At 34.9% G+C, this 27,644-nt stretch overlaps 14 protein-coding genes and 8 pseudogenes across 22 annotated transcripts, besides 8 other annotated features; 7 read left to right on the top strand and 15 right to left on the bottom strand.

The window, feature by feature from the left end:
• Positions 1-11,590: part of a mobile genetic element that runs on past the window's edge.
• On the bottom strand, positions 276-937 carry TVAGG3_0277210 (annotated as a pseudogene). The gene has a single exon. A coding segment is annotated over exon 1 (662 nt).
• Positions 2,612-2,958, bottom strand: TVAGG3_0277200 (His-Me finger endonucleases family; the record flags this gene model as incomplete). The annotated part of the gene is made up of 1 exon (XM_051228744.1): positions 2,612-2,958. A coding segment is annotated over one exon (347 nt), but the record flags the coding sequence as incomplete, so codon positions are not given.
• TVAGG3_0277190 (DNA/RNA polymerases family) lies at positions 3,002-4,699 on the bottom strand (the record flags this gene model as incomplete). The annotated part of the gene is made up of 1 exon (XM_001286866.2): positions 3,002-4,699. The coding sequence occupies one exon, from the start codon at positions 4,697-4,699 to the stop codon at positions 3,002-3,004; it is 1,698 nt and encodes a 565-aa protein (XP_001286867.2).
• TVAGG3_0277180 (phage tail repeat-like family) lies at positions 5,187-5,771 on the bottom strand (the record flags this gene model as incomplete). The annotated part of the gene is made up of 1 exon (XM_051228743.1): positions 5,187-5,771. The coding sequence occupies one exon, from the start codon at positions 5,769-5,771 to the stop codon at positions 5,187-5,189; it is 585 nt and encodes a 194-aa protein (XP_051098473.1).
• TVAGG3_0277170 (uncharacterized protein) lies at positions 5,963-6,364 on the bottom strand (the record flags this gene model as incomplete). The annotated part of the gene is made up of 1 exon (XM_051228742.1): positions 5,963-6,364. The coding sequence occupies one exon, from the start codon at positions 6,362-6,364 to the stop codon at positions 5,963-5,965; it is 402 nt and encodes a 133-aa protein (XP_051098472.1).
• Positions 6,382-7,257, top strand: TVAGG3_0277160 (annotated as a pseudogene). The gene has a single exon. A coding segment is annotated over exon 1 (876 nt).
• TVAGG3_0277150 (phage tail repeat-like family) lies at positions 7,591-8,206 on the bottom strand (the record flags this gene model as incomplete). Its single annotated transcript, XM_051228741.1, has 1 exon — positions 7,591-8,206. A coding segment is annotated over one exon (616 nt), but the record flags the coding sequence as incomplete, so codon positions are not given.
• On the bottom strand, positions 8,402-9,009 carry TVAGG3_0277140 (annotated as a pseudogene). The gene has a single exon. A coding segment is annotated over exon 1 (608 nt).
• On the top strand, positions 9,313-9,876 carry TVAGG3_0277130 (uncharacterized protein; the record flags this gene model as incomplete). Its single annotated transcript, XM_051228740.1, has 1 exon — positions 9,313-9,876. A coding segment is annotated over one exon (564 nt), but the record flags the coding sequence as incomplete, so codon positions are not given.
• On the bottom strand, positions 9,881-10,123 carry TVAGG3_0277120 (serine threonine-protein phosphatase family; the record flags this gene model as incomplete). Its single annotated transcript, XM_051228739.1, has 1 exon — positions 9,881-10,123. The coding sequence occupies one exon, from the start codon at positions 10,121-10,123 to the stop codon at positions 9,881-9,883; it is 243 nt and encodes an 80-aa protein (XP_051098469.1).
• Positions 10,142-10,416, bottom strand: TVAGG3_0277110 (annotated as a pseudogene). Its single transcript has one exon. A coding segment is annotated over exon 1 (275 nt).
• Positions 11,512-11,590: a terminal%2Cinverted (terminal inverted repeat of Maverick-3 transposon ID:TVAGG3_0277100).
• A 183-nt stretch (positions 11,591-11,773) lies between these two features.
• Positions 11,774-11,811: a mobile genetic element.
• Positions 11,774-11,811: a terminal%2Cinverted (terminal inverted repeat of Banshee-A3 transposon ID:TVAGG3_0277090).
• Positions 11,812-12,101: 290 nt separating this feature from the next.
• Positions 12,102-27,644: part of a mobile genetic element that runs on past the window's edge.
• Positions 12,525-13,086, bottom strand: TVAGG3_0277080 (annotated as a pseudogene). Its single transcript has one exon. A coding segment is annotated over exon 1 (562 nt).
• On the top strand, positions 14,705-15,779 carry TVAGG3_0277070 (annotated as a pseudogene). Its single transcript has one exon. A coding segment is annotated over exon 1 (1,075 nt).
• Positions 16,469-16,496: a terminal%2Cinverted (terminal inverted repeat of Mariner transposon ID:TVAGG3_0277040).
• Positions 16,469-17,771: a mobile genetic element.
• TVAGG3_0277050 lies at positions 16,565-17,691 on the top strand (annotated as a pseudogene). Its single transcript has one exon. A coding segment is annotated over exon 1 (1,127 nt).
• Positions 17,744-17,771: a terminal%2Cinverted (terminal inverted repeat of Mariner transposon ID:TVAGG3_0277040).
• On the bottom strand, positions 19,281-19,646 carry TVAGG3_0277030 (uncharacterized protein; the record flags this gene model as incomplete). The annotated part of the gene is made up of 1 exon (XM_051228738.1): positions 19,281-19,646. The coding sequence occupies one exon, from the start codon at positions 19,644-19,646 to the stop codon at positions 19,281-19,283; it is 366 nt and encodes a 121-aa protein (XP_051098468.1).
• Positions 20,271-20,441, top strand: TVAGG3_0277020 (uncharacterized protein; the record flags this gene model as incomplete). The annotated part of the gene is made up of 1 exon (XM_051228737.1): positions 20,271-20,441. One exon carries the CDS (start codon positions 20,271-20,273, stop codon positions 20,439-20,441), a length of 171 nt encoding a protein of 56 aa, XP_051098467.1.
• Positions 20,993-21,652, top strand: TVAGG3_0277010 (organellar and viral DNA polymerase type B; the record flags this gene model as incomplete). The annotated part of the gene is made up of 1 exon (XM_051228736.1): positions 20,993-21,652. A coding segment is annotated over one exon (660 nt), but the record flags the coding sequence as incomplete, so codon positions are not given.
• TVAGG3_0277000 (organellar and viral DNA polymerase type B) lies at positions 22,448-22,905 on the top strand (the record flags this gene model as incomplete). The annotated part of the gene is made up of 1 exon (XM_051228735.1): positions 22,448-22,905. A coding segment is annotated over one exon (458 nt), but the record flags the coding sequence as incomplete, so codon positions are not given.
• TVAGG3_0276990 (protein of unknown function, DUF4106 family) lies at positions 23,996-24,445 on the bottom strand (the record flags this gene model as incomplete). Its single annotated transcript, XM_051228734.1, has 1 exon — positions 23,996-24,445. One exon carries the CDS (start codon positions 24,443-24,445, stop codon positions 23,996-23,998), a length of 450 nt encoding a protein of 149 aa, XP_051098464.1.
• Positions 25,373-25,791, bottom strand: TVAGG3_0276980 (annotated as a pseudogene). The gene has a single exon. A coding segment is annotated over exon 1 (419 nt).
• Positions 25,829-26,413, bottom strand: TVAGG3_0276970 (protein of unknown function, DUF4106 family; the record flags this gene model as incomplete). Its single annotated transcript, XM_051228733.1, has 1 exon — positions 25,829-26,413. The coding sequence occupies one exon, from the start codon at positions 26,411-26,413 to the stop codon at positions 25,829-25,831; it is 585 nt and encodes a 194-aa protein (XP_051098463.1).
• On the bottom strand, positions 27,094-27,369 carry TVAGG3_0276960 (uncharacterized protein; the record flags this gene model as incomplete). The annotated part of the gene is made up of 1 exon (XM_051228732.1): positions 27,094-27,369. The coding sequence occupies one exon, from the start codon at positions 27,367-27,369 to the stop codon at positions 27,094-27,096; it is 276 nt and encodes a 91-aa protein (XP_051098462.1).

The following is a 27,644-nucleotide window of genomic DNA, read 5'->3' as shown; positions in this document are numbered from 1 at the left end:
TCTTCTGGATTTCTGTTTCGAAAGTATATGAAGAAGGAATGAAGCTTTTCATTTCTACTAACATTGACGTAGGATTCATGACTAACGAGTTTGGTGAAGTTGTTGCTAACATGTTCTTACAATAAAAATAAAAAAAATATTTTATAAAAAACTAAAATATATTTTTTATCTTAAGGAAATTCATGAAAATCCAACGGGTGAGAAAACAGGTGAGAAAACGGGTGACATCTCACCTCTTCACCTAAAATATATTTTTGTCGAAAAAAATGGTTCATTTACTCACAATATTTTTGTACAAAACAACCCCAAGCTTTTAACCTCTCTTCTGCAGCTTCTAATGCTATCTTAGCGAGTTCATATTCTCTAAATTCTCTCTTTAAATCTTCTGTTCCCATTGGTCTAGTTCGTATGGCGAGTCTCTATAACCAGAACATATCTCACGTTCATGTTCTATTTGTTTTTCATGCATTTTTCTAACTTCTTCTTCGAACAAAGGTTTTGCATTCTCTACTGTATCTTCAAGTTCTTCTTCATCTAATTTCTCATGAACTTTCTTGTCTATGGAGTCCATAATTTTTCCAACTGCTATGCAATATTTTGGAGAAGCCCACATTGCTATATAGTTTACAAGTCTTGGGTCTACATACATTCCTCTAACCTGTTTGATTTCATCAGGAATTCCTGCATGAATTTTGTATAAAAAGCAACCCGCTGTTTTCCGCGGGTTGGTATATTCTTCACAAAATGCCTCAAAATACTCTTCCCAGGACTTATTTTCCAACAACCTTCTAAAGTCCTTCCTAAACTGCTGACACATATTTGTTGCATTTATATAACCATCCTTGTCTCTACGTAAGACTTCAATACCGTTGTAAGTGCCTTTTGTGAATGTTTCGCCATTAGATTTGTTCGTGAACGTTTTTGCTTCGACTGACATTTCTGTTCTTACAATAAAAATAAAAAATATTTTTTGGTGGGACGTCGGACATTCGTTTGTGGCTTAACCGTCGGACCACAACGATAAAAATCTCGACAAAACATATACGATGAAGTCTCAACAAAACATTTACGATGAAGTCTTAACAAAAATATACGATGAAATCTATTTCCTGTGTTGTTGTCAAAATGTCATGTTGTCACACTTTTTCAAAAAGATGTTAGTTGACCGAGTGACCGAGTGACCGAGTGACCTGGTCGCCTAAAATATATTTTTTTCTATCTTAAGGAAATTCATGAAAATTCACCTGTTGAATTTTGTATAAAAAGCAACCCGCTGTTTTCCGCGGGTTGGTATATTCTTCACAAAATGCTTGTTTTGAGGTCGAGCCACTTTTGGCTCCACCTCTTTTTTCAACCAAAAACTCATTTTTGTCGAATTCAGCACAAAATTCATGAAAATTCAACGGGTGAGAAAACAGGTGAGAAAACAGGTGAGAAAACAGGTGAGAAAACGGGTGAAATCTCACCTCTTCACCTAAACATTATTTTTCAATACTTTTTCAGCACTTTTCCGTAGTTATATATGAAAGACAATTCGAGATAAAAGTCATAGTACAATGGAATAATATGTTGCACACCATTTGTTGTGAACCAAACTTGAAAGTCAGAGAAACTGTTACTAGGTGGTTCGTAGAATTTAGAAGCAAAGTCATAAAAGTCCTTACCAATACAAAGAAAACTACTGTTGCTTGAACTGAAACTTGCATGACACATAACATTTTGAGGGTCAAACACGTTTCTATAAACCATCAAATCTGCTGGTGGAAGTATAAATTTAAATGGACCATCTGGTGGTAATGGTTCGTTCTGGTTTAGTAACCGAAGAAATTGTGCCCAAGAACGTTTGTCTACTTCCCAAAATAAAAACTCTGTATCTCTTGGAGGGTTAATTTCAATCTTTTGAAATGAAACGGTGGAGTTCATCTTGTCATATTCTAGTTTCAGATAGTATGTTCCATTTAGTAAAGAGTCGTATTTTTCTTGAAATTCCCAATAATATTTGTTTATTTGAGTTTGAAAGTCATTTAGAGTTTTCTCAAGACTTTCGTCTGAACGAATTGTAAAGATTCTCATTTCGTCAAATTTGTCTATTAGACCATCAGGACCTTTATACTGCCCATGAAAATCTACTGCGAACATAAATGCGTTAGTTCTATTTGAAAACAAAACTCTTCTAAATCCTATTGCCTTTGCATCTGAAGGACTTTGAAGCCAACGAATTGGATAGTCAAACTTGTATGCTCGGGATGAAATTTCTTCATCTGATATAGTCCTACCGGCATTTGTGAAGATATAGTCTAACGGTTTTGTATCTGCTACTTTTGTTCTTTGTTTTTCAACCTGAAGCATTTAATATATGTAAAAATATATTGTTTTAAAATGGTATGCCATATAGCTTCTTGAATTTGTTAAGAAGTATTTGAACGTATTTTCCATCTGTATCTCTAGTGTTTACATAAGCATAGCCTGCCTTAGTAAAATATACTTGTAATTTCCTATAGTTTACGCCGGTATAAAGTAGAAAGAGTCTTGTTCTTCGCTATAGTAGTAAAACTCAAACGTATGCTTGCCATAGTCTGTAATTTCAATTGTTTCATCTTCTAGTTCGTCGACAAATTCGAATACAATATCTCCAAATTTGCCTTTGTTCTTATTGTTTTCAGAACGAGTGACCCAACGTAAGTTTTCAAGTCTATTGTCGTTTCTTATATGGTTTATATGGTCTACAAAAGGTAAATTGTTAGGATTCAGTATAAAATGAGTTGCAATGACAACATGTTTAAGATAGTGTTTTCCACCCATCTTCATAATAGCATATCCGTCATTTCGCTCCCATTCGCTTAAAACTCTTTTTGTCTTTTTGTTTCTGACTTCAAATGACTCACAACAGTGAATTTCATATTTCTCATCTAACAAACAAGTTTCCCAACGGTCTTCTCCAACAAACTCAGCGTACATTTCAAATAAAATAAAAAATGTCACTTTTTTTAAAATAAATTTTTTATTTCATGCAATGTTTTATTTCTGTGCCGTCTTCAAGTATGCCCCAATATTTCCTTTTCGATATTACATGAACTTCGGAAAATACCTTATCTAGCTTAAAACAGCCCATCTTTTCACCGACCATTCCCATTTCAATGAGTTTGTTGTACCCTTCTTCGTTCGTCATGAGTGCGTCAATGTTCTCATAGTAAACCTTCACTTTGGATTTGACTTCCGAGAAGAATTTGTTGTAGTTGTCAAGGACTGCTTTTGCGAACTGAGGGTAAGACCAATGTTCGACAATAGGTTTTAATGTGGTTACTAAGCCACTTTGACCTTGAGTGAATTCGTACTTCAAAACAAAAGGAGAAAACCTTTCAACAAAGTTGTCGACCTTCTCATAGTGTTTACTCTTCATCTTTTGAGGTTTCTTAATGGAATATCCCCATGTCGAATTCATAAGCAATTTGAGTGTCATTGCAAGTTTGGGGTTTGAAGCTTTCCTAATATCATACAGTTGTTGTATGACTTTTCCAACTGTATAGTTCCTTCCCGGGAACTCACCATCTTCGTTTGGAATTCCAGTTGGAATATATTGGACAAACCTCATGTACGCAGCGTTAAGGTCGACATAGTATATCTTTTCGTTTGAGTCGAACTTGTCGCAACCAATCGGTCCAGTTCGTGGAAATTCAAGCGAGTCTCTTATCTTCTGAGAAACTTCTCCTGTTATCTCATAAACATCGTCGAAGCAACCTGTTTCATATAAAACCTTCTGACCTAACTCAGATGCTCTCCAATACAATTTGACGTCAATTGGATGTCTCAATGGAAGTTTGTTTATAGCATCTTGAAGTTCTTGCAACCTCATTGGAAGTTCTTCTGGTTCAGGTTGGTATCCGAACAATCCAACTCCTTGTGGAATTGTGTACTTCTTTTGTCCTAGAACTTTGTCTGGAACAACTTTTGGTCTTGCTAACAGTGAAAAGTTTGTTTCGTCTTTTGGTACAAAAGTTTCTGTCAGCTTGTCTTCTGGAATCGGTTCCAACAAACCTTTCTCGAAAAGAATGTTTACAGCTCTGACAATGTTGCACTTGCCTTTTCCGAACAATGGGTTTGTAAGACTTTCGTTCAACATGAAGTGGTTGTGGACAATTACAATCTTCAACCATGGCAATTTGAAGTCAACAACATAGTCGTCGTGTGAAGAACCTTTCTCAGTCGGAATGTTAACTCGGATATTCACATTTGCTAACGGTGCAACTTTTGCCAATTGACTTCTGAGCATGTACCTTGTCTTCACACATGACTCAAGATACTTCATCTTCTCTTCTGAAACAAGACCAGAGTTCCTGAGACATGTAAGAATACAAGGTTCGTTGACAATTGTTTCAATTGAATTGTAAATTCCATACCTTGTCAAGTCAATGTCAGACTTATTTCTGAAGGGGAAGTATCCAGCATGTTGTCTGACTGCTTGAGGGTTAGGTTGGTACCATTCGAACTTGACACTTGCAATTCCTTCAATTGCATTCAAAATGTCTGAGTCGGAGTCAACCATTTGTTCTCTCTTTGTAGTCTTGAAAGCGTCAAGAAGCATTGCAGCTGTTGTGACATTGCCATGTGCATAGTAAATGTGACCGTCCAAATCTGTTATGGTCAATCTGAGATTGTGTCCTTTCTTATTTCCGTCTTGTATGGCAGCAAGTACACCCATGAAGCCTTCTTTGTTCTTTCCTTCGTCAAAGTTTACTGTAAAGGTTCGACCAGATGTAATTTGACTTCTAACTTCACGATACTTCTCATATGCATATCTTGTTCTTTCCATGGGAGCATGTTTGTCTTCACCTTTTCCTTTTTTCCTTCTCAAAGGATGCAATTGTTCGTCATGTTTCCAGTAGAATCTGGCAAAGCCGTCGTGTCCTTCAACTTGAGGTTCACTAACATCGAAAGGCATGTCCATAAGACGTTCTTCTTCTAACCTCTCTAGTCTGTTTGGATAATTGGCACGTGCTGTTTCCAAATCCATTTCGTAGCGAAGACCAGACAGTTTGTCATAGACTTTTATTGGCTTTCCCTTCCTATATTTAAACTTCTTCGAAACTTTCCAACCATATCTTTCTAACTCTGCTTTTATTCTAGCAGACCTTCTGTCCATTCTATACGGGGGCATTTTTACAAAAATAAAAAAATATTTTTTTTCTTTACTTTACATAACCACCTGCTGCCATAAGTCTTTGACGCCAACCCATACCAGCTAATGAAGGTTGACTTGGTTTAGTTTGGAAACTAAACTTTGGTTTTGGTTTATCTTCAGTTTTTGGTTTTTCTTCTTCTATCGGTTTTTCGTCACTTTTCGGTTCCTCTGACTTTACCTCACTTGCAGGAACAGTTGTGTCGTCAACATCTTCATAAATATCATATGCCATTTGTTTTTGTTTTCCTTTCAACTTTTTGTGTTTGTTGTAAAGTTTAGAATATTTCGACTCTAAGTCAATGAGATGTTCTATAATGAACTGTTGGTCAGTGAAGTAAACTTTTCCATCTGTTGTCTCGAAAGCTCCTTCAGACTTCAATATTTTATTTGTGAGAGTCTGTTTCTTTTTTGAGATACTAGCCGTTCCATTTCTATGAAAAGTGACTTTGTAGTTAGGGTTTGTATTTCCAGACCTGGCACTTTCTATTATTGAATTTTTCTCTTCATCTGTAAGTTCTTTGACAGGTTTTGACAATGGTTCTGAACTTTTTGTTTGTGGTGTCAAATCTACCGTTTCAACTTCTTCGGTCATTTCATCTCAGTAAAAATTTAGTTTGGTTTGTTTTCAACTGGTTGTTTAGGTTTTTTAAGTCGGTCTAAAACTTCCTGAGGTATAGGAAGAACTTGACAAACACGTTGTGTAACTGCTGGAAGTCGACAAAATCCATCTTGAACCCATTTGTCTCAATGCTGTATTGTTTCATTTCATCTCAGTAAAAAACTTTACATTCCCCAAGTTTGAGGTGGTTGCGGTTGGTTATTGTTTACCCACTGTTGTGCATGGTTATATCCTCTGTTAAAGAATCTTTCACCTTGGTCCATATAGTGTCCTGCTTGGTTATAGTAGTCATTTGCTTTGTTATAATAGTTTCCTGCTTGTCTTCCTACATTGTCCATCCATCCTTGAACTTTTCCTCTTGTTTCAGGATTTGGAATAAGATTTGCTGCATCTCGTGCTACCTCCCAACCTTTCTGTACAGTTTGTATAATAGGTTGTGCTTTCTCTTTCAGTATACCTAATGTACTCAAAATCTTCCTTCCAATTCCAAATGCACCTCTAGCTATTGTTCCCACTGCGGGCAAAAATCTGGATGCAACTCCTGCTAATGCGCCAAATAAACCCATTTCTTATGGGTTAAAAAATGACGAATCCAAACAAGGACCCCTATGTTTCTAAGGCAACAAAGAAAGCACTCATGATAAAAATCTTTAGTTCAACACCAAATGCTTGGTTTATGGATATCTTGGAAAACATTCCGAGAGTTAGAACAGATGGACCTCCATACTGGTTAATATTTGTCGGTCAAAACACAAGATACTGTGAAGCCATACCATTACAGTCCAAAAATATTTTAGATGTGAAAACTGCTTTGACAATATTCGTTGACAAATACCATCCAACAAAACTGACATCTGACTTTGAAAGTTCTTTCAAATCAGATGATATTAAAAACTATCTGCGTTCAAAAAATGTAAACCAATATTTCATTGTCGACCAAAACCATTCTGCTCTTGGTGTCATTGACAGTTGTATAAAAATCTTAAGAGACTTAAACCAACCACAAGGTGGTGAAGCAAATGAAATGTCATATGACGACAAGTATAGACACTTCTCCATGGCAAAGATGAGACAATTTTAAATATTTACAATAACCGTAAACAAAAAGGTTTGGGAAACCACTCCCCCGAAGAAATGAAAAACAACCCTGACTTAGAGAAAGACTATATATTTAATAGTTTAGTCAAAAGAGACAAACAAGAAAGAATGCCAGGCTTCAAACTTAAGAAAGGTGACAAAGTAAAAATAGAAATACCTAAACGCGACCCATATGAAAATACTATTGACTATGACAACAATGGGAACTCGACAGGTACTCGCATTCGTGTTCGTAAAAATAGAAGAAAGTATACAAGAGAATATTATGAAGTTTTAGGCAAACATGGCAAAATGTACAGACTGCAAGCAGAAGATAAAACTACTATTGTCAGACCTCGTTTCAAACTTGTTAAGGTTCAAGGTGGTATACTTTCAAAGACAGTTCCTAACAAATATAAGACAACTCCTGACGAATATGCTAAAGAAGTTGAAAATGACGACTAAGCATTTCTATACCATGCGTAAACTGTCATGTAAGGTGGCATGTAGTCTTTACTTTGTCCCGTTGTTTGCGTATACCCTGAAACGAAATGTGTATGGTTTCCTTCTCCCTGAGTGTCACTCCAGTAACAATTTATAGCAAACTTAACGTCGTCTTTAACATCATATCCTTTACCTTTTGTCATTCCTGACCAATCCCAATATCTATGCTTATGCCAACCTGCTTGAGATGTACTTAAATCTATGTAGTGACTGTGTGCAGGTAAGTTTTCACCTGAAATCGTTTTACTTCCACCTGTTTCCTTTGAAGAGTTTGCACAATACAAAAACCTGTCGACTATTTGTTCCCATGCACCAACACCAAACGTTACTTGAGGACCTCTTGCATCCGTAGATGTATAAATAGAACCTACTGGGTTCATTAAATCAAACATATGAGATATTATAGGATTGTCTCTTTTGAACTTAAAATATAGTGCAACTATTTCAGGTTTCTTCTGGTTTGTGTTAGAATATTTTTTATAATATAATCTTATGTTTTCAGGGTAGGTAAAGTCTTGACTATAATATTTATTTCTGTCATCTTCATAATAGTATACTATTCTCGTTTTTTCTATTGCATTATATCTTTTATATCTATAAAAATCTAAATATAATGTTAGCTTTTGTTCATCTACATGTGGTGTTCTAACGTCATCTCCATAGTCATAATAATATGGTGCTGGAGCTGGGTCAGGCAATGTCATATCTGCCATTTCATAAACTCTTAAATATTTCTTTTGTTCGTCTCCATAGAAGTTTAAGTAGCAGTTGTTGTCTAATGGAACTTTAACTTGTGTACCATCGTTCTTTTTATAGCTTACATACATTTCATTGTTATTTTTCGGAATGAGTTTATACCGTGTACCATTTTCTAAGGACTGTACCAACTGCCATCTAAAATATTTATTTTCTTCATTGACAGAAAGGTCACCAACAATAGTCTCAATATTTTTTGTTCCAACTAAACTTTGGTATATTTCATTGACATATGTTTTATCTGCTTTATTTTCAAGGCTAACGTTTAAGTCTGTTATTTCAGAAGATGTATGTGTATGTCCAACGGCACTTTTCCTGTTTAAGGTTTCTTGTAAGTTTGTAATATTTGCAATGGTATGTGTATGTCCAACGGCACTTTTACTGTTTAAGGTTTCTTGTAAGTTTGTAATATTTGCAATGGTATGTATATGAGTCTTTTTAGAATATTCTTTGTCAGCTCTTGTCACTTTCACTTGACATTTTATTGTCAACATATGTTTTGTCTGCTAGTTCAGGATGAGTATGTTCTTTCGTTGCATATGTTGCATCTGCTCTGTCATGTTCTTCTTGAACTTTTTCAATGACATACTCTTTGTCAGCTTTGTTGCCAACATCTGCTTTCAAAAGAAGTTCAGATATAGGTTTCTCGTTTAAAGTTCCTTTTGTTGGATTTATACAAACAGTATGGTTCTTACTGTCTTGAAACAGAAAACTCGTCTGTCATTGGGTTTATCGTCAGTTTTAAGTTTCCTTCTTTCAATGACTCAGATATCTTAGAATAGTTTGAAAAGTTTGTTGTGTTCTTATTTAGAGCTTGCAAAATGAGTTGTCGGTTGTGTTGTATTTCTCTCATAGACGCTGTTTCTTTCGACATTTTTATTCTAGATAAAATATGCTTTCAATAGAAAAAGAAAATTCAAGAGTTGCTACAACTAAACCATTAGATGAACTTTTTACTAACGTAGGTCAAAAGTTTGAGACAGAGACCGTAAAGCATGAAGGCTATCGTTTTGACTACCCACTAAGATGGTTAAGAGACCCATCTGTCACAAAAGCTATTGGCTTTCGTAGAATGAAGTTCATTTCAGAAGCCATACATGGTTTCCCATTTACGGTCGGTTTTGAAGTTCGATACTATAACAAAGAAAAACGTACGTATGAGAAATTTGAACAGGGAAAACTTTTACAAGTTAGTTTGCTTGTAAACTTAGAAACAACTCTTCAAGCTTTTCAAGAAAAAATAAACGATATCTATCTCGAATATGCAAAACAGTACAACATTGACGAAGGAGAGTACCATCTCGATATTTTATATGACAGGAAAAATGCAACTGTTAAAATCAATAGAATAGAAGACCTTGGAGAAGACGTTTATATTTCTACAAAATATAACAACTTGGCATGGTATAGATTTTTGAGGATGTTAAATCAGCCTGCAGAATATCCAGTACACCCGAACTTTTATGAAGTCGAAAACCCTAATGGAACATATGAAAATGTTTTCGACTCAGATGCTATTATAGTTCATGCTTCATTTTCTGGTGCACAAAACTCTTTTTTATGCTTGGCAAATGACTTTTACGAAAAACCTACAAAGCTATATGAACCACCAAGTGGAAGTATTTCAGACTTTCAAGTATGGTTTACAACAGATGGAAGAAAGAGAATAATTCCATTATACCATGCGTTTTACTTAGAACTTAGTTTCATATACAACTACTATCGAACGGTAAAAATATGATTTTTTAATACGGTTGAGGTGTTGGATTTGGTTGCCAACTAGACTGTGGTGCAGGTTCAGGCTGTTGTATAACAGGAGCTTGTTCTTCTGGTTCAGGGTCTTTAGGTATAATACCAACAAACTGACCTACTCTTTTACCAATATTTTTGACTCCGTTCCATACTCCTCTTCCTACGGTTTTTATTCCATTCCATATACCTCTTCCAACATTTCGAAAGAAGTTTCCAATACTACTGAAGAAACCCATTTTACTATATGTAAAAATCTAATGTCCGCCTAGTCTCTTACGTTTCCTGTTGAGTTCCATAGCATTTTTTAACTGGAGCTCATACATTCTATTTCTCCTCTGGTAGAAAACATACTCTGGGTCAACTCCTGTGTTCGCGTCATCTGCATAGAGTTGTTTATATCCCACTTCAGGTTTGTATAAAACTCTTTCCATCTCATATTTGCATACCATGGTGGCAAACCTAACGCAGCGTCATTTGACATGGCAGTTTGCATTTGTACATCTGTTGGCACTTGACCATAGTTTGCCATTGCAGTTTGTATTCTAACTTCATTTGGAATATTCTCTGGGTTTGGTTGTCCAGGTTGCTGTGCATTTGCTAAGTTCTGTGCGTCCATTTAATATTAGATAAAAATATCTCTTACGAGTACATATGCTGAACATTTGCTGGTATTGGTTCATCTTCATATTCTCTATATCTTTCTGCCACGTCAAATAAGTAAATGACACAATGGAAAAAACCTAAAACAAGTAGTCCTATTTCAAACCACATTTACTTACTAGTAAAATTTCTTTGTTATGACACTTTCTCCAGTTTATAGGACCTCTCTCATATTCTATCTTATCGTATCTAAAATCATAGTCATGTATGTCCTCTAACCATCTCATGACACTTTCCAAACCACTTTTATCGGATGTAAAGTAAAAGCATGGATGGTTATGTAAAACGTCTAAAGTTTCTAAAGAGTCTCTCAAAGTCCAGTCTACTTGGTATTGAAAATCCCATGTGTTATAGAACGGCGGGTCCACTATAAAGAAAACATTTTCCTTGTTTTTATATTTTTCATACAACTCTGTCCAATGACATCTCACAAACTCTATACCCTCAGTATATTTTTCTATGTCCTCTTTGAAAACCTTTGTATAGTTAAGATATAAAACTTTTGACATAAGTGTTTCAATGTCATGAACTCTTATAGCACCACTATATAATAGTCTAGCAGATATACTATCCCAGTCTATATATTCTGCTTTTTTCAAAACCTCTCTCACAATATTTTTGTTATCTAATGGTATACGTTCCATCTTACCTATAGGTATCTTTTCTTTTAACTCTTTCAATATTTTGTTTGTGTCTGGTATATGTTTGAGACGGTTCATATAGTTGTCGAAGTCATTGCATATAATCTTTGAGTCAGGAAATATTGTATGGCACAAATGAGATATATAGAAACTTCCACCGAACAAGTCTACAAATGTTAGACCATTCGGTAGTTTCTTAAGTTCTCTCAATAGAATATCTTTACATCTACTCTTATTTCCAAAGAAGGGTAACGGTGGTTTTGTAAAATTCATTTTATATATATAATAAAAATGTTTTTTCCCTGAAAAGTGACAGAAAAGTGACAAAACATCTTCGGGGCTAGAGGGCACGAAGTGCCTGGAAGCCCCACTGCCTTTTTTTTTTTTTTTTTTTTTTTTTTTAAAATAGTTATATATTAGAAAATAATATGAGTTTATGTGATATTATTTTTCAGAAGATTTTGTGTTCTTCTTCAAAATTTTATTTTTTTATTAAAAAGAATCTTTACAAAATATACATTTACTTTAATTAATATTTAAAAACGTGCTCTATCAAAAGTTCCAAAAATTCAATATTTTAGCTTTTCTGAGGTGTCACGTTTGATGAATTTCTGTTTACAACATTACAAACTTACAAGAAACCTTAAACACTAAAGCAAATAAGACTCATACACATACCATTGCAAATATTACAAACTTACAAGAAACCTTAAACACTAAAGCAAATAAGACTCATACACATACAAGTTTTACAACTTTTACAGCAGATGATATTACACTAAACACAACCTTGCCAAGTAAAGGTCCAACAATACCACCGGCAACAAGTCTTGTAGATACTTTGATATCTAATGACAATAGTATTATGCATCTAAGACAGGAACTCAATGTGCTTAAACAAATTTTGCCGAAACTTATTTACCCGGTTGGCTCATTATATGTTTCAATAAACTCTACCAGACCAGAAGTAGTACTTGGTTTTGGAACTTGGACTCAAATAGTCGACAGGTTTTTGTATTGTGCAAACTCTTCAACGGAAACAGGTGGAAGTAAAACGATTTCAGGTGCAAATTTACCTGCACACAGTCACTACATAGATTTAAGTACATCTCAAGCAGGTTGGCATAGTCATAGATATATTGGTTGGTCAGGAATGACAAAAGGTAAAGGATATGATGTTAAAGACGACGTTAAGTTTGCTATAAATGGTTACTGGAGTGACACTCAGGGAGAAGGAAACCATACACATTCGTTTCAAGGATATACACAAACAACGGGACAAAGTAAAGGAATACATGCCACCTTACATGACAGTTTACGCATGGTATAGAATTGCTTAGTCGTCATTTTCAACTTCTTTAGCATATTCGTCAGGAGTTGTCTTATATTTGTTAGGAACTGTCTTTGAAAGTATACCACCTTGAACTTTGACAAGTTTTTGAAACGAGGTCTGACAATAGTAGTTTTATCTTCTGCTTGCAGTGTGTACATTTTGCCATGTTTGCCAAACTTCTAATATTCTCTTGTATACTTTCTTCTATTTTTACGAACACGAATGTGAGTACCTGTCGGGTTCCCATTGTTGTCATAGTCAATAGTATTTTCATATGGGTCGCGTTTAGGTATTTCTATTTTACTTTGTCACCTTTCTGAAGTTTGAAGCCCGGCATTCTTTCTTGTTTGTCTCTTTTGACTAAATTATTAAATATATAGTCTTTCTCTAAGTCAGGGTTGTTTTTCATTTCTTCGGGGGAGTGGTTTCCCAAACCTTTTTGTTTACGGTTATTGTAAATATTTAAAACTTGTCTCATCTTTGCCATGGAGAAGTGTCTATACTTGTCGTCATATGACATTTCATTTGCTTCACCACCTTGTGGTTGGTTTAAGTCTCTTAACATTTTTATACAACCGTCAATGACGCCAAGAGCAGAATGGTTTTGGTCGACAATGAAATATTGGTTTACATTTTTTGAACGCAGATAGTTTTTTACATCATCTGATTTGAAAGAACTTTCACAGTCAGATGTCAGTTTTGTTGGATGGTATTTGTCAACGAATATTGTCAAAGCAGTTTTTCACATCTAAAATATTTTTGGACCATAATGGTATGGCTTCACAGTATCTTGTGTTTTGACCAACAAATATTAACCAGTATGGGGTCCATCTGTTCTAACTCTCGGAATGTTTTCCAAGATATCCATAAACCAAGCATTTGGTGTTGAACTAAAGATTTTTATCATGAGTGCTTTCTTTGTCGCTTTAGAAACATAGGGGTCCTTGTTCGGATTCGTCATTTTTTACCCTATAAGAAATGGGTTTATTTGGCGCATTAGCAGGAGTTGCATCCAGATTTTTGCCCGCAGTGGGAACAATAGCCAGAGGTGCATTTGGAATTGGAAAGAAGATTTTTGAGTACATTAGGTATACTGAAAGAGAAAGCACAACCTATTATACAAACTGTACAGAAAGGTTGGGATGTAGCACGAGATGCAACAAATCTTATTCCAAATCCTGAAACAAGAGGAAAAGTTCAAGGATGGATGGACAATGTAGGAAGACAAGCAGGAAAACTATTATAACAAAGCAAATGACTACTATAACCAAGCAGGACACTATATGGACCAAGGTGAAAGATTCTTTAAACAGAGGATATAACCATGCACACAGTGGGTAAACAATAACCAACCGCAACCACCTCAAACGTGGGAATGTAAAGTTTTTTACTGAGATGAAATGAACAATGCAGCATTGAGACAAATGAGTTCAAGATGGATTTGTCGGCTTCCAGCAGTTACACACGTGTTTGTAAAGTTCTTCCTATACCTCAGGAAGTTTTAGACCGACTTAAAAAACCTAAACAACCAGTTGAAAACAAACCAAACTAAAATTTTTTACTGAGATGAAATGACCGAAGAAGTTGAACGGTAGATTTGACACCACAAACAAAAAGTTCAGAACCATTGTCAAAACCTGTCAAAGAACTTACAGATGAAGAGAAAAATTCAATAATAGAAAGTGCCAGGTCTGGAAATACAAACCCTAACTATAAAGTCACTTTTCATAGAAATGGAACGGCTAGTATCTCAAAAAAGAAACAGACTCTCACAAATAAAATATTGAAGTCTGAAGGAGCTTTCGAGACAACAGATGGAAAAGTTTACTTCACTGACCAACAGTTCATTATAGAACATCTCATTGACTTAGAGTCGAAATATTCTAAACTTTACAACAAACACAAAAAGTTGAAAGGAAAACAAAAACAAATGGCATATGATATTTATGAAGATGTTGACGACACAACTGTTCCTGCAAGTGAAGTAAAGTCAGAGGAACCGAAAAGTGACGAAAAACCGATAGAAGAAGAGAAACCAAAAACTGAAGATAAACCAAAACCAAAGTTTAGTTTCCAAACTAAACCAAGTCAACCTTCATTAGCTGGTATGGGTTGGCGTCAAAGACTTATGGCAGCAGGCGGTTATGTAAAGTAAAGAAAAAATATTTTTTATTTTTATAAAAATGCCCCCATATAGAATGGATAGAAAGTCTGCTAGAATAAAAGCAGAGTTACAAAGATATGGTTGGAGAGTTTCGAAGAATTTTAAATATAGGAAGGGAAGACCCATAAAAGTCTATGACAAATTCTGGTCTTCGCTACGAAATGGATTTGGAAACAGCACGTGCAAATTATCCAAACAGACTAGAGAGGTTAGAAGAAGAACGTCTTATGGACATGCCTTTCGATGTTAGTGAACCTCAAGTTGAAGGACACGACGGCTTTGCCAGATTCTACTGGAAACATGACGAACAATTGCATCCTTTGAGAAGGAAAAAAGGAAAAGGTGAAGACGCACATGCTCCCATGGAAAGAACAAGATATGCATATGAAAAGTATCGTGAAGTTAGAAGTCAAATTACATCTGGTCGAACCTTTACAGTAAACTTTGACGAAGGAAAGAACAAAGAAGGCTTCATGGGAGTACTTGCTGCAATTCAAGACGGAAATAAGAAAGGACACAATCTCAGATTGACCATAACAGATTTGGATGGTCACATTTACTATGCACATGCAATGAACAAACAGCCGCAAACTTCTTGACGCTTTCAAGACTACAAAGAGAGAACAAATGGTTGACTCCGACTCAGACATTTTGAATGCAATTGAAGGAATTGCAAGTGTCAAGTTCGAATGGTACCAACCTAACCCTCAAGCAGTCAGACAACATGCTGGATACTTCCCCTTCATAAATAAGTCTGACATTGACTTGACAAGGTATGGAATTTACAATTCAATTGAAACAATTGTCAACGAACCTTGCATTCTTACATGTCTCAGGAACTCTGGTCTTGTTACAGATGAGAAGATGAAGTATCTTGAGTCATGTGTGAAGACAAGGTACATTCTCAGAGGTCAATTGGCAAAAATTGCACCGTTGGCAAATGTCAATATCCGAGTCAACATACCTACAGCTAAAGGTTCTTCACATGACGACTATGTTGTTGACAAAGACTTACCATGGTTGAAGATTGTAATTGTCCACAACCACTTCATGTTGAACGAAAGTCTTACAAACCCATTCTTTGGTAAAAGTAAGTGCAACATTGTCAGAGCTGTAAACATTCTTTTCGAGAAAGGTTTGTTGGAACCAATTCCAGATGACAAGCTGACAGAAACTTTTGTACCAAAAGACGAAAACAACTTTTCATTGTTAGCAAGACCAAAAGTTGTTCCAGACAAAGTTCTAGTACAAAAGAAGTACACAGTTCCACAAGGGGTTGGTATGTTCGGATACCAACCTGAACCAGAAGAACTTCCAATGAGGTTGCAAGAACTTCAAGATGCTATAAACAAACTTCCATTGAGACATCCAATTGACGTCAAATTGTATTGGAGAGCATCTGAGTTAGGTCAGAAGGTTTTATATGAAACAGGTTGCTTCGACGATGTTTATGAGATAACAGGAGAAGTTCTCAGAAGATAAGAGACTCACTTGAATTTCCACAAACTGTACCAATTGGTTGCGACAAGTTCGACTCAGATGAAAAGATATACTATGTCGACCTTAACGCTGCATACATGAGGTTTGTCCAATATATTCCGACTGGAATTCCAAACGAAGATGGTGAGTTCCCGGGAAGGAACTATACAGTTGGAAAAGTCATACAACAACTGTATGATATTAGGAAAGCTTCAAACCCCAAACTTGCAATGACACTCAAATTGCTTATGAATTCGACATGGGGATATTCCATTAAGAAACCTCAAGAGATGAAGAGTAAATATAGGGTGTCCAAAGGTGCGTTTAGCACAGCGCTCTATATGAGACTATTAAAGGAGATATATGCTGATTATAAATATATAATAAAAAATATGAATATATGTATATGATGAGTATGTTGTATTTTGGCGCCATGCCGGGATATAAAATGAATTTTGAGACAAGAGGCGGTTTCGCGGGAAATTTTGGCGGGATTTTTTCATTTTTTTAATGAATCATAAAGAAAACATCCTCGCTCTTGCAAAAAAATGCAAAGACTGTAAAAAAATCTACGAGACATTGGTAAAATGCTTCGGTATGGATGCTCCTAGCTATTCCACTGTAACGTATCATGTTAGGATGTATCACTTCATGAACAAAAAGGCGCCCATCATAAAAATTGACAAAAAATCGCCGGATCAAAGAAAAATCAAAGCAATTCTTCAAGCGCTAGATGAAGACCCAAGAGCATCACTCAGAAGGATAGAGGAGATGACAAAGATACCATGTACAACAGTCAGTTATTATCTGCACAATTATTTGAACTACAAACTAGCGTATACACGTTGGGTTCCGCACAACCTTAATTCAGTTCAAAAAAAATCTAGAGTCCAATCTTCGAAAGAGCTCCTCTCTATATTGGGTGCGTATCAATCCAAGAAGTTTCGCTTTTTAGTAACAGGGGACGAGTCTTGGTTTCAATATGCAACAGAAGTCAAAATCATGTGGATCCCGAAGGATGAAAATCCGCAAACATTCCCGAAGAAAAAAATTGACACACCAATGATGATGTTGTCGGTTTTTTTGGGCGTGAATGGCATCATCGCAATTGATATTCTTCAAAAACCTAATACGATGAATGCTCAGTATCTAATTGACAATGTTCTTATTCAAATTATCAATTCTGATGAGTTTGAGAAATCCAAACAACAAAAACAAAAGTTTGCAATTCATTTTGATAATTCAAGAGTTCACAAAAGTCATAAAGTAATGAATTACTTGGTGGAAAACAATGTCAAAGTTGTTCCAAACCCAATTTATTCACCTGATATTGCACCCTCTGACTTTTATTTATTCGGCACGCTAAAAAAGAGAGCTGAAGGACGCGAATTCGCGAGTCCAGATGATCTTGAAAATTTTGTAAGAGAGCAATTTGAGCAATTTTCTCATGATGATTTAAAGCGTGTCTTTCAAGCCCGGATCGATCGCTGCGAACGCGTGATTGAATCCAATGGTGATTATATTTAAATAAACTTTATATATATGTAACTTGTTTATTTCTATTCGCAGTATTCAGGTTTGTGCTAAACACACCTTTGGACACCCTATATTATGAGAAGGTCGACAACTTTGTTGAAAGGTTTTCTCCTTTTGTTTTGAAGTACGAATTCACTCAAGGTCAAAGTGGCTTAGTAACCACATTAAAACCTATTGTCGAACATTGGTCTTACCCTCAGTTCGCAAAGGTAGTCCTTGACAACTACAACAAATTCTTCTCGCGAAGTCAAATCCAAAGTGAAGGTTTACTATGAGAACATTGACGCACTCATGACGAACGAAGAAGGCTATAACAAACTCATTGAAATGGGAATGGTCGGTGAAAAGATGGGCTGTTTTTAAGCTAGATAAGGTATTTTCCGAAGTTCATGTAATATCGAAAAGGAAATATTGGGGCATACTGAAGACGGCACAGAAATAAAACATTGCATGAAATAAAAAATTTTTTTTAAAAAAGTGACATTTTTAATTTTATTTGAAATGTACGCTGAGTTTGTTGGAGAAGACCGTTAGGAAACTTGTTTGTTAGATGAGAAATATGAAATGGCATACCATTTTAAAACAATATATTTTTACATATATTAAATGCTTCAGGTTGAAAACAAAGAACAAAAGTAGCAGATACAAAACCGTTAGACTATATCTTTACAAATGCTGGTAGGACTATTTCAGATGAAGAAATTTCATCCCGAGCATACAGGTTTGACTATCCAATTCGTTGGCTTCAAAGTCCTTCAGATGCAAGGCAATAGGATTTAGAAGAGTTTTGTTTTCAAATAGAACTAACGCATTTATGTTCGCAGTATATTTTCATGGGCAGTATAAAGGTTCTGATGGTCTAATAGACAAATTTGACGAAATGAGAATCTTTACAGTTCGTTCAGACGAAAGTCTTGAGAAAACTCTAAATGACTTTCAAACTCAAATGAACAAATATTATTGGGAATTTCAAGGAAAATACGACTCTTTACTAAATGGAACATACTATCTGAAACTAGAATATGACAAGATGAACTCCACCGTTTCATTTCAAAAGATTGAAAATTAACCCTCCAAGAGATACAGAGTTTTTTATTTTGGGAAGTAGACAAACGTTCTTGGGCACAATTTCTTCGGTTACTAAACCAGAACGAACCATTACCACCAGATGGTCCATTTAAATTTATACTTCCACCAGCAGATTTGATGGTTTATAGAAACGTGTTTGACCCTCAAAATGTTATGTGTCATGCAAGTTTCAGTTCAAGCAACAATAGTTTTCTATGTATTGGTAAGGACCTTTATGACTTTGCTTCTAAATTCTACGAACCACCTAGTAACAGTTTCTCTGACTTTCAAGTTTGGTTCACAACAAATGGTGTGCAACATATTATTCCATTGTACTATGACTTTTATCTCGAATTGTCTTTCATATATAACTACGGAAAAGTGCTGAAAAAGTATTGAATGTGAAGATATTAGAAAATAACATTTTTTCTAACATCGTAGAAAACTCATGAAAACAATTTATTTTTGACACTTTCACAAAAAACATAAAAAAGTGAGTTAAAATGAGATGTTTACTGAACTGGTTGGATGTCGCCTTCACAGGTTATGTAGAATGGTTGACCCGAGAAGTGGAACAGTGCTCTGAGAATTTGTATAATTCGTGGAATTGAACTCTCTCTGTTTGGAAGTTGTATCCATGGGTGCTTTGCAAAGAACTTGAGAAGAGCTTCTTTCTTCATCTCCTTTATGTCGTCTACAGGAGTGTTTTCTGGTATTTGAATTGGAATTCCGGTTTCAATTTCGATTTTCAGCGCACCTCTTCCAGACAACCAGAAGCCGAGGGACTTGTTGGCTTTGTCCTTGCCCAAGTACTGCTTAACAACTTCATTTATCTCTATAAGGTAAATTGCCTCATCTAATGGCTCGATGTTGTCCATTGTTCTGTTTCAGAACTAGTCTTGTACTTTGTCAGAACAATACTTGTACTGTTTCAGAACTAGTCTTGTACTTTTTCAGAACAATACTTGTACTGTTTCAGAACAATACTTGTACTTTTTCAGAACAAGACTTGAACTTTTTCAGAACAAATTTCCCGTAAAAGCTCTCAATTTGTGAGGAAAATTTTCTGTTTCAGAACAATACTTGTACTTTTTCAGAACAATACTTGTACTTTTTCAGAACAATACTTGTACTTTTTCAGAACAAGACTTGCACTGCTTCAGAACAATACTTGTACTTTTTCAGAACAATACTTGCACTGCTTCAGAACAATACTTGTACTTTTTCAGAACAAGACTTGCACTGCTTCAGAACAATATTTGTACTGTTTCAGAACAATATTTGTACTGTTTCAGAACAAGACTTGCACTGCTTCAGAACAATATTTGTACTGTTTCAAGACAATGTCCGACGTCCCACCAACCGAGTCCATTCCCAAACCAGAGGAACCTAAAGAACCACAACAGTCTCCTCAGTTCCAGCAAGTACCTCCGAATTACTACCAATTTCCACCTCAAGGTTACTACCCACCACAAGGCTTCCCGAACTACCCTCCTCAGCCTATGCCTTACTTCCCCAACCCTTGGTTGTTTATGCAAAACCCTGCCCCACAATTCCAATTCCAATCTCAGTCCAAGAGAGACCAAGACTTCGAAGAAGGTCTGAACCGCTTACGCAAAGAGTATGCTACAGCTCCAATTGAGAGAAAGTTGTTCCCGGACCAAAAAATATAATTTAGGTGAAGAGGTGAGATTTCACCTGTTTTTTCACCTGTTTTTTCACCCTCTTGAATTTTCATGAATTTTTATATATTAATGTTTTCGTTAAGCCACTTTGTGCCGTCAGTCAGTCAGTCAGTCAGTTTAGGAAAGACTTTAGAAAGTTGTTGGAAAATAAGTCCTGGGAAGTATTATAAGGCATTTTGTGAAGAATATAGCAACCGCCGGAATTCAGACGGTTGCTTTTTATACAAAATTCATGCAGGAAATTCTTGAGTTTTGGTTGAAAGAATACGGTGGAGCCAAAAGTGGCTCGACCTCAAAACAAGCATTTTATGAGCTTACTAAGGGCGTTATAAATGAATTCAAAGGTATTTACATACATCCTGACCTCGTTCATTTTGTTGCTGAATTCAGCAAAAATATAATTTAGGTGAAGAGGTGAGATTTCACCTCTTTTTTCACCTGTTTTTTCACCCTCTTGAATTTTCATGAATTTTCCCGAAATAAAAAATAAAGTTAGTTTTATTTTTATTTATTTTTTTATTTTGTATGTAAGAACAGAAATGTCAACAATCGGCACAACAACAATTCAAACAACAGCACCAAACTCGTTAGTCATGAATCCAACATCTATGTTAGTAGAAATGAAAAGCTTCATTCCTACTTTCGAAACAGAAATACAAAGAATAAAGCAGGAACTTTTAACAAGTAATTTAGACTGTACCGCACAGGATGAAACAAATGAACAGTATCTTTATGAAATGGAGGACCTCATCGACCATTTGCCTAAACTACCTGAAATCCAACAGCAAAAACTAACTATTCCTGAATTCGACGAAATTGAAGTCAAAGCAACTGACTCAGTAGAAATAAAGAAGTTCATACGAAAGGTAAATTATGAATTCCTTGGTTTTCATTGCAACCATAAAGTTATGGACAAAGATTGCGACATGGTATATAAGAACATCTCTGACATATATAAATCTGGGGAGTTTAAGACATACGACAACTTTGTTTCATTAGCTGCAAAATGTGTATGGCAGATAAGAGATAAAGATAGAAGAGGTAAGGTATGGGATGAACAGATAAACCCAACTGCTTCGGATTTAAAGAAAACCATTGACGCCTTGGTTGTTTTAGCAGGTAAGGTTTCAGAATATAACGCAAAAATGAACCCGCAATGTTCTAATTGTAAAGCGGCAATGAGGAGATATAACTACTCCGTCAAAGAGATAGAAAGAATGAGAAACGACTATGCAGATTTAAAGAAAGAAGCAGAGAAACCAGCAGAAAATAAAATGGACATGTTAGCATTTCTGAACAAAAACTATCCAACTGCTGACGATTTCCTTCTATCTGATGTCAAGAAGAAGTATAAAGAAACTTTCGGCATTGTTAAAACATTCGATGTACTAAAAGAAGAAATAGAAGCTACGAAACTGTTTAGGATTTCAAATATACATCGTACAATTCATGTAAAACGCTTATAAAATAACTGGGGTGAAAAATTAGGTGAAAAAGAGGTGAAATCTCACCTCTTCACCTAAAATATATTTTTGCTGAATTCAGCAACAAAATTCTGAGTAAAATAATTTTTAGGGCATGTGTCAAACCGTTGAGTTTTCACAAAATTTAAAAAATAACGTTTACCATGTGAAACGTTTATAAAATAACTGGGGTAGAAATGAGGTGAAAAAACAGGTGAAATCTCACCTCTTCACCTAAAATATATTTTTATTGAAAAATGACCAAATTTCATGAATTTCCTCATATGCTTGCTTCCCTCGGAAAACCGAGAGAAGAGATTCCGTACGAAAATCGCAAGAATTTGGCTCCTGGTTTGAAAGGATATTATGTACATAGACTTCTTGTAAATGCTGTTGCAATGTGGGCTTCACCTCTTCACCTAAATTATATTTTTATTGAATTCAGCACAAAAATCATGAATTTCCTTAAGATAGAAAAAATAAAGTTAGTTTTTTATAAAATATTTTTTTATTTTGTATGTAAAGACAGATATGTCAAACATTGAGTTTGAAACAGTTAGAAAGATAGACAATGACACCAAAGTGGTTAGAATAGGTGATTTAAACGTAAGATACTCAAAGAAATACAACAAATATTCTTTGTCAGACATTATATCTCCATCTGAAAAGAAAACAAACCACTGGGTTAGAAATGCTTCTACTCAGAAAATTTTGACAAGAAATCCTGAGCTTATGATATCGGTAAGATTCTATGGAACTGCAGCATATCTCATCGACAAAAGTCTTATACCAATAGTTTGTTTATGGTTAGACCCAGTTGTTGGATATAACTTCATAACATATGGTTCATTCGATACGGAACGTTGCAGTGAAGGCTTACTTTACATCGTTCAGAAACCGAAGGACTTCAATACAAAGAGATATAAGATAGGAAGAACATATAATATAACTCAAAGATATGACAGTACAGTCAATAGAGTCAAGGTTGTGTTTGTTAATATATGAGAGCTGCAGAAACAGAACTACTTGAAAAGTTTGAGAAAATGTATGGTGCTCCCATAAAAGGTAAAGAAACGTTTGAAGTAGATGAGATAGATAAAGCTATAAAATATTTGACGAAGTTGCTGAAAAATACATGTAAAGCGTTTATTTTTGGTCTTTTGTGAAAGTCAGAAAATAACGCTAATTTTTTTCTAACAAATTTTTTATTTGTATGTAAAGACAGTAATGTCAACAACAGAGAAACACAACAACAGTTATAGTCCATGAAGCTATAAATGAAGAATACGAGTGGGTTCAGTTTAACAAACAACTCCGTCTCATTCGTTCGGTCAAAGACGATATTGTACCAAATGCAAATTTTTTGACAGCATGTTTTGCTCCAGATACTAGAGCTTCCTAAAGACTGGTTTAGGAACCAAAGCACACAGAACTTTTGAGCGAAGCACAGCGAGACATACTTTTTTCTGAAAACAGTGAAGAACAGCGAGTAGGTAAAAAACCCCAGTCGCCAAAACTCTATGAAAATCGTGAAAAATTGCCAAACGGTTTGAGAGGTATTATTTACATAGACTTCTTGTAAATGCTGTTGCAATGTGGGCTTCGCCTCGTTATGCTTGGTATATTTACAGACTTCTTGACGAAATTCATAGACAAGAACGTGAAGAGAGGAAAACAAGCTTGAAGCAAAAGACAAAAGCATTCAGAAAGAATACCACGTTCGGTACCAAAAGGTAAGGAAAAGAACTATATGTATTGATTTATACTGAAGAGATGGAAAATGAAGAAGATAAAGATATGGTTATGTTGCATTTAGTCAGAAGAAACAACAAAAGCTTTTACGACCTTGCTAAGATTTACAAATCTGACAGAAATTAGTTCTATCGCGAAAACTTACCGATTTCAATGACCCCAAATGAAGATGTGAAACAAATAGTTCAAGATACGTTACCTCAAACACACTATGATATGAAAGGTTGTACAATACTTACCTTCAAAGAAGACTTACCGCTACTGAAAGAAAAAATAACAGAGTATTTTGACAACTTCAAACAGTAGGGTAGATGAACTCTTTATTTTTCAAGCTTGACTTTTTACAATTTGAACTTTGTTTGCGTAGATATGAATTCTGAAAGAAGTATGAGGGTCTTGTATGACTTTGTACTTCTCCCATAGTTCATGTCTGTCAAACTTACCTGCCATGGACTCTTTCATAAGTTCCATGAAATCGTCTTCGGACAATCCGGGGGAAAGTATTATGTCAGTAAGTATTCGTTTAACATCCTTACTTAAACTCTTTGCTGTCTGTACACAAATGACAACTGAAATGTTAAAGTGTCTGAGCTTCTTAAGAATTCGACACATATCTTGTTCTCTATTCTTTAACAAAGGATGAGAGGCGAAATCATCTAAGATAAGAAGACATCTATGAGGGTAAGTCTTCCAATCGTAAGATTGCAATTTCTTCGAAATGTATTCTATCTCTTTCTGTTTGTTTCTGAAGTGTTTCTTCTCTAATATTCTCTGCATTTCCTCATTTGGGTCTTAAACTTAGAATTTATATACTCATTTATAGCATTATACTTCAAAACTCTTCTTTGGTACTTCTTTATCCAATCTAACAACTCAGTATCCTTTATACATACTAACTTAGACTTCTTTATAATATCTTTGAACGAATTGACGGTTTGGTCAAATTGACCAGAAGTACTACAAATAACAACTAACTCATAGAATGGGTTCTTCTCATCTAGTTCTTGTTGTTGTGCAGCCATTTTAAGATAAGTGAAAGTCTTACCCGACCCAGGTGGTGCAATTAGACCTGTTATACCATTCTGAGCAAATAAGAACTTGTCATGTATAGGCTTTATCTGAGCATTTTCTAACTTCCTCTTGTTCTTGTTTAAAACATTCTCAAATTTCTTGTCAATGTCAGCAAACTTTTTTTCTAACATATTTTTAGAAAAATTAAAATTTTTATCTTTTAGAAAATGTCTAGCGATTTCGCTATCTATATTCGAGACAAGCTTTTCGACAGCAAAACATCTGTCGACCATAAAATCTTACATAGTGTAAACAAGAAAGGTGAATTTGTTCTAAAGTTCTGTTTCTGGAATATGACAAGAACCATAAAACATTACAAAGAGCAGTCTTAAAATTTGTCAATGACAGACTTGTTGACAGAGATGACACCGATTGGAAAGATGAAGTCCAACAAAAGTTCTTAGAATGCAAAGAAGACACATGCGCTGTTTTGAAGATGAAATAGAAAACAGAATTGATGAGCTATTAAAGGACAAAGAACTTTTACATAAATATGGTTCTGAGAAATTTGACATATCTCCACCAGAAAAGAAGAAGAGAGAAAAGAAAGAAAAGAAAGTAGAAGAAGAGAAGAAAGAACCTGAACCAGTTCCAGAGAAAAGAAATTTGACATGTAAAAATAAAATTTTATTTTTAGAACATTTCTGGGTCAATGTCAATGTTCTCTTCCTCTTTAGGAGTAAACACTGGCTTAGACTCTAAAATCTTTTACCCAACTTACCTTGAACTTCAACTATCTTAGACTCATAATATTCATAGTCGTCTGCTTTCTTTGGTTCATAAGGTATAACAAGTTTGTATGCTTTACCTTCTTCGAGTTTTGAGAACTTTCTGTCAAAATTTTCTTTGACTGTCAACATACCGTCAATGTATAAGTCTTCAAAAGTTGCACCACTTTTTCTAACAACAGCAAACTTAACTGGTACAATGTTCCAAATTTTGTCAAATGTAGACTTTTCAAAATTGTAGAAGTAAACATTCAAATATGCGAATGGAGCTAACTTATCTTTGACTTCTGTCATGTACTTATTTACTGAGATGAATTTTGCCATCTTTTCTATCGGATAAAAAAATATTTTTTTAAAAAATTTACTCAGAAAAATTTTTCTTTGTATATACACCATTCTGAACATCTAAAAGACCTTTGACATTTGCCAAGAATGTTCGTTTAGAAGCTGCCATATAACCATATTCTTGACAATATTGTTTATATAAATCATATAAAGACCTTTCATCTAATGACACAAAGTCGCTTTCTTCTATGAACAGTTCATATACACTCTTGTTTGCTTCTAACAATGTTTGTCTCTCTTCGGTATGTGGAATTTGTCTTGGATTGAACTTAGAAATATCTAATGTCATGAAATATGAGAACAAGTGGTTGTAAAAGTCAGATGTCAAAGTTTCTGCTAAGTCGTCAAAATATTCTGTATCTTGCATATGAGCTTCTGACGTTCTGACAACTACATATCTTCTGTCAGAACTTTCTAACTTCATCGGAACAACATTGTTTGAAACCATAATGAAGTTTGCAACATTTTCACAAACTCTTTGGTCTTTATACTTTCTTTCAACAACTCCAACTTTGTCTGTTATAAGACTCTTCAAAGCATCTGAGTTCAAAACTTTTGTTGTATCTATACTTTGAAGTTCATTGCAAACTATAAGTTTCATATTCTCTATTGAGGAGTTAAATTTACCGCAGATGTTTTCTAAGTTTGTCCTATTCGGATTCGAATAACCTTCTAACAGTTTGCACAAAATATCTGTAAAGAAAGTATTCTTACCTGTTCCTTGTTTTCCAATTATAATGAGAGCAGTTTCATTTTTAGCACTTGGATGTTGTAAGATGTTTGCAAACCAACATAAGATATACTCATAAACCTTTTCGTTTCCATTGCATATAATTTCTTTGACATGGTCTAACCAAGCTTCTATAATACTGTGTTTCCATTCTACTTGTTCATATTTATATCCAGTGAAGATAGAATAGAAGTTTGGAGAAGGTGTATAGAACTTTATACCTCGAACTGAAAAATCTTCTAACTTTGACAATAAGATATCCCAAGCATCTAACATCTTCATGCCAACTTGTACGACTTTTATTTTCTTAAGTTTCTGTCTACATTCTTGTTCAGACACTATTGTTGCTCTTGGTTTGTTAAAGACAACATCCCATTCTTTCATGACATAACATTCTGGGGCAGAGTCAACATAAAATGACTAAACGTTTCAAATTCTCGACTGCTTTGTTATAGTCTCTAAATGGACACATATTTCTGAATGCTTGGAAGTCATAAAAATCTGAAACATCTATTCTGTACATTTTTATAAAAATAAAAAAAATATTTTTTTTATTCTTGACTTTGTTGTTGCATTTGTTGTTCTTGAGCTATTTGTTGTTGAAGTTGTTCTTGTAATACAATACTTTCACCAGTTGCATCTTCCAATTCGAAACTTTCTGCCGTCATTGACAAATACATAGGACATAAAAGTTTTACAGGAACAAAGTTTGCGTCAACTAATGTCAACGTTATACTTGCCAAAGTGTTTGAGTTCACTAAGGTTGAAAATTCTGCATTCGAATGAACAATAGGCAAACCAGCAGAGAAAGTATTGTTTATACGCATAAGTATTTTTGGTCATAATAGTTTCTGTCGACATTCGAATAACACTTTGAACCTAAGTTTGAAACAATATATAAGATTGGTGTGCTTAATGTCAATGGAATAGACATTCCTTGTATGACACCTTTTCCTGTTATAGGAAACTGTTGGTAGTAAAAACCAGAAATAAGTTTTGTATTATAGCTCATATCGTTTATAGTAAACTCAGTCGGACATCCAAACATAATGAAACCTGCTCTAGTTGCAGCACATGTTACACCCGTACTTAAAGTATTAAA

The sequence above is a fragment of the Trichomonas vaginalis genome, chromosome V, assembly GCF_026262505.1.
Source record: "Trichomonas vaginalis G3 chromosome V, whole genome shotgun sequence".
NCBI lineage: Eukaryota > Parabasalia > Trichomonadida > Trichomonadidae > Trichomonas > Trichomonas vaginalis.
Note: the sequence above shows the minus strand (reverse complement) of the source record. Positions and strands in the feature narration are given on the sequence as shown.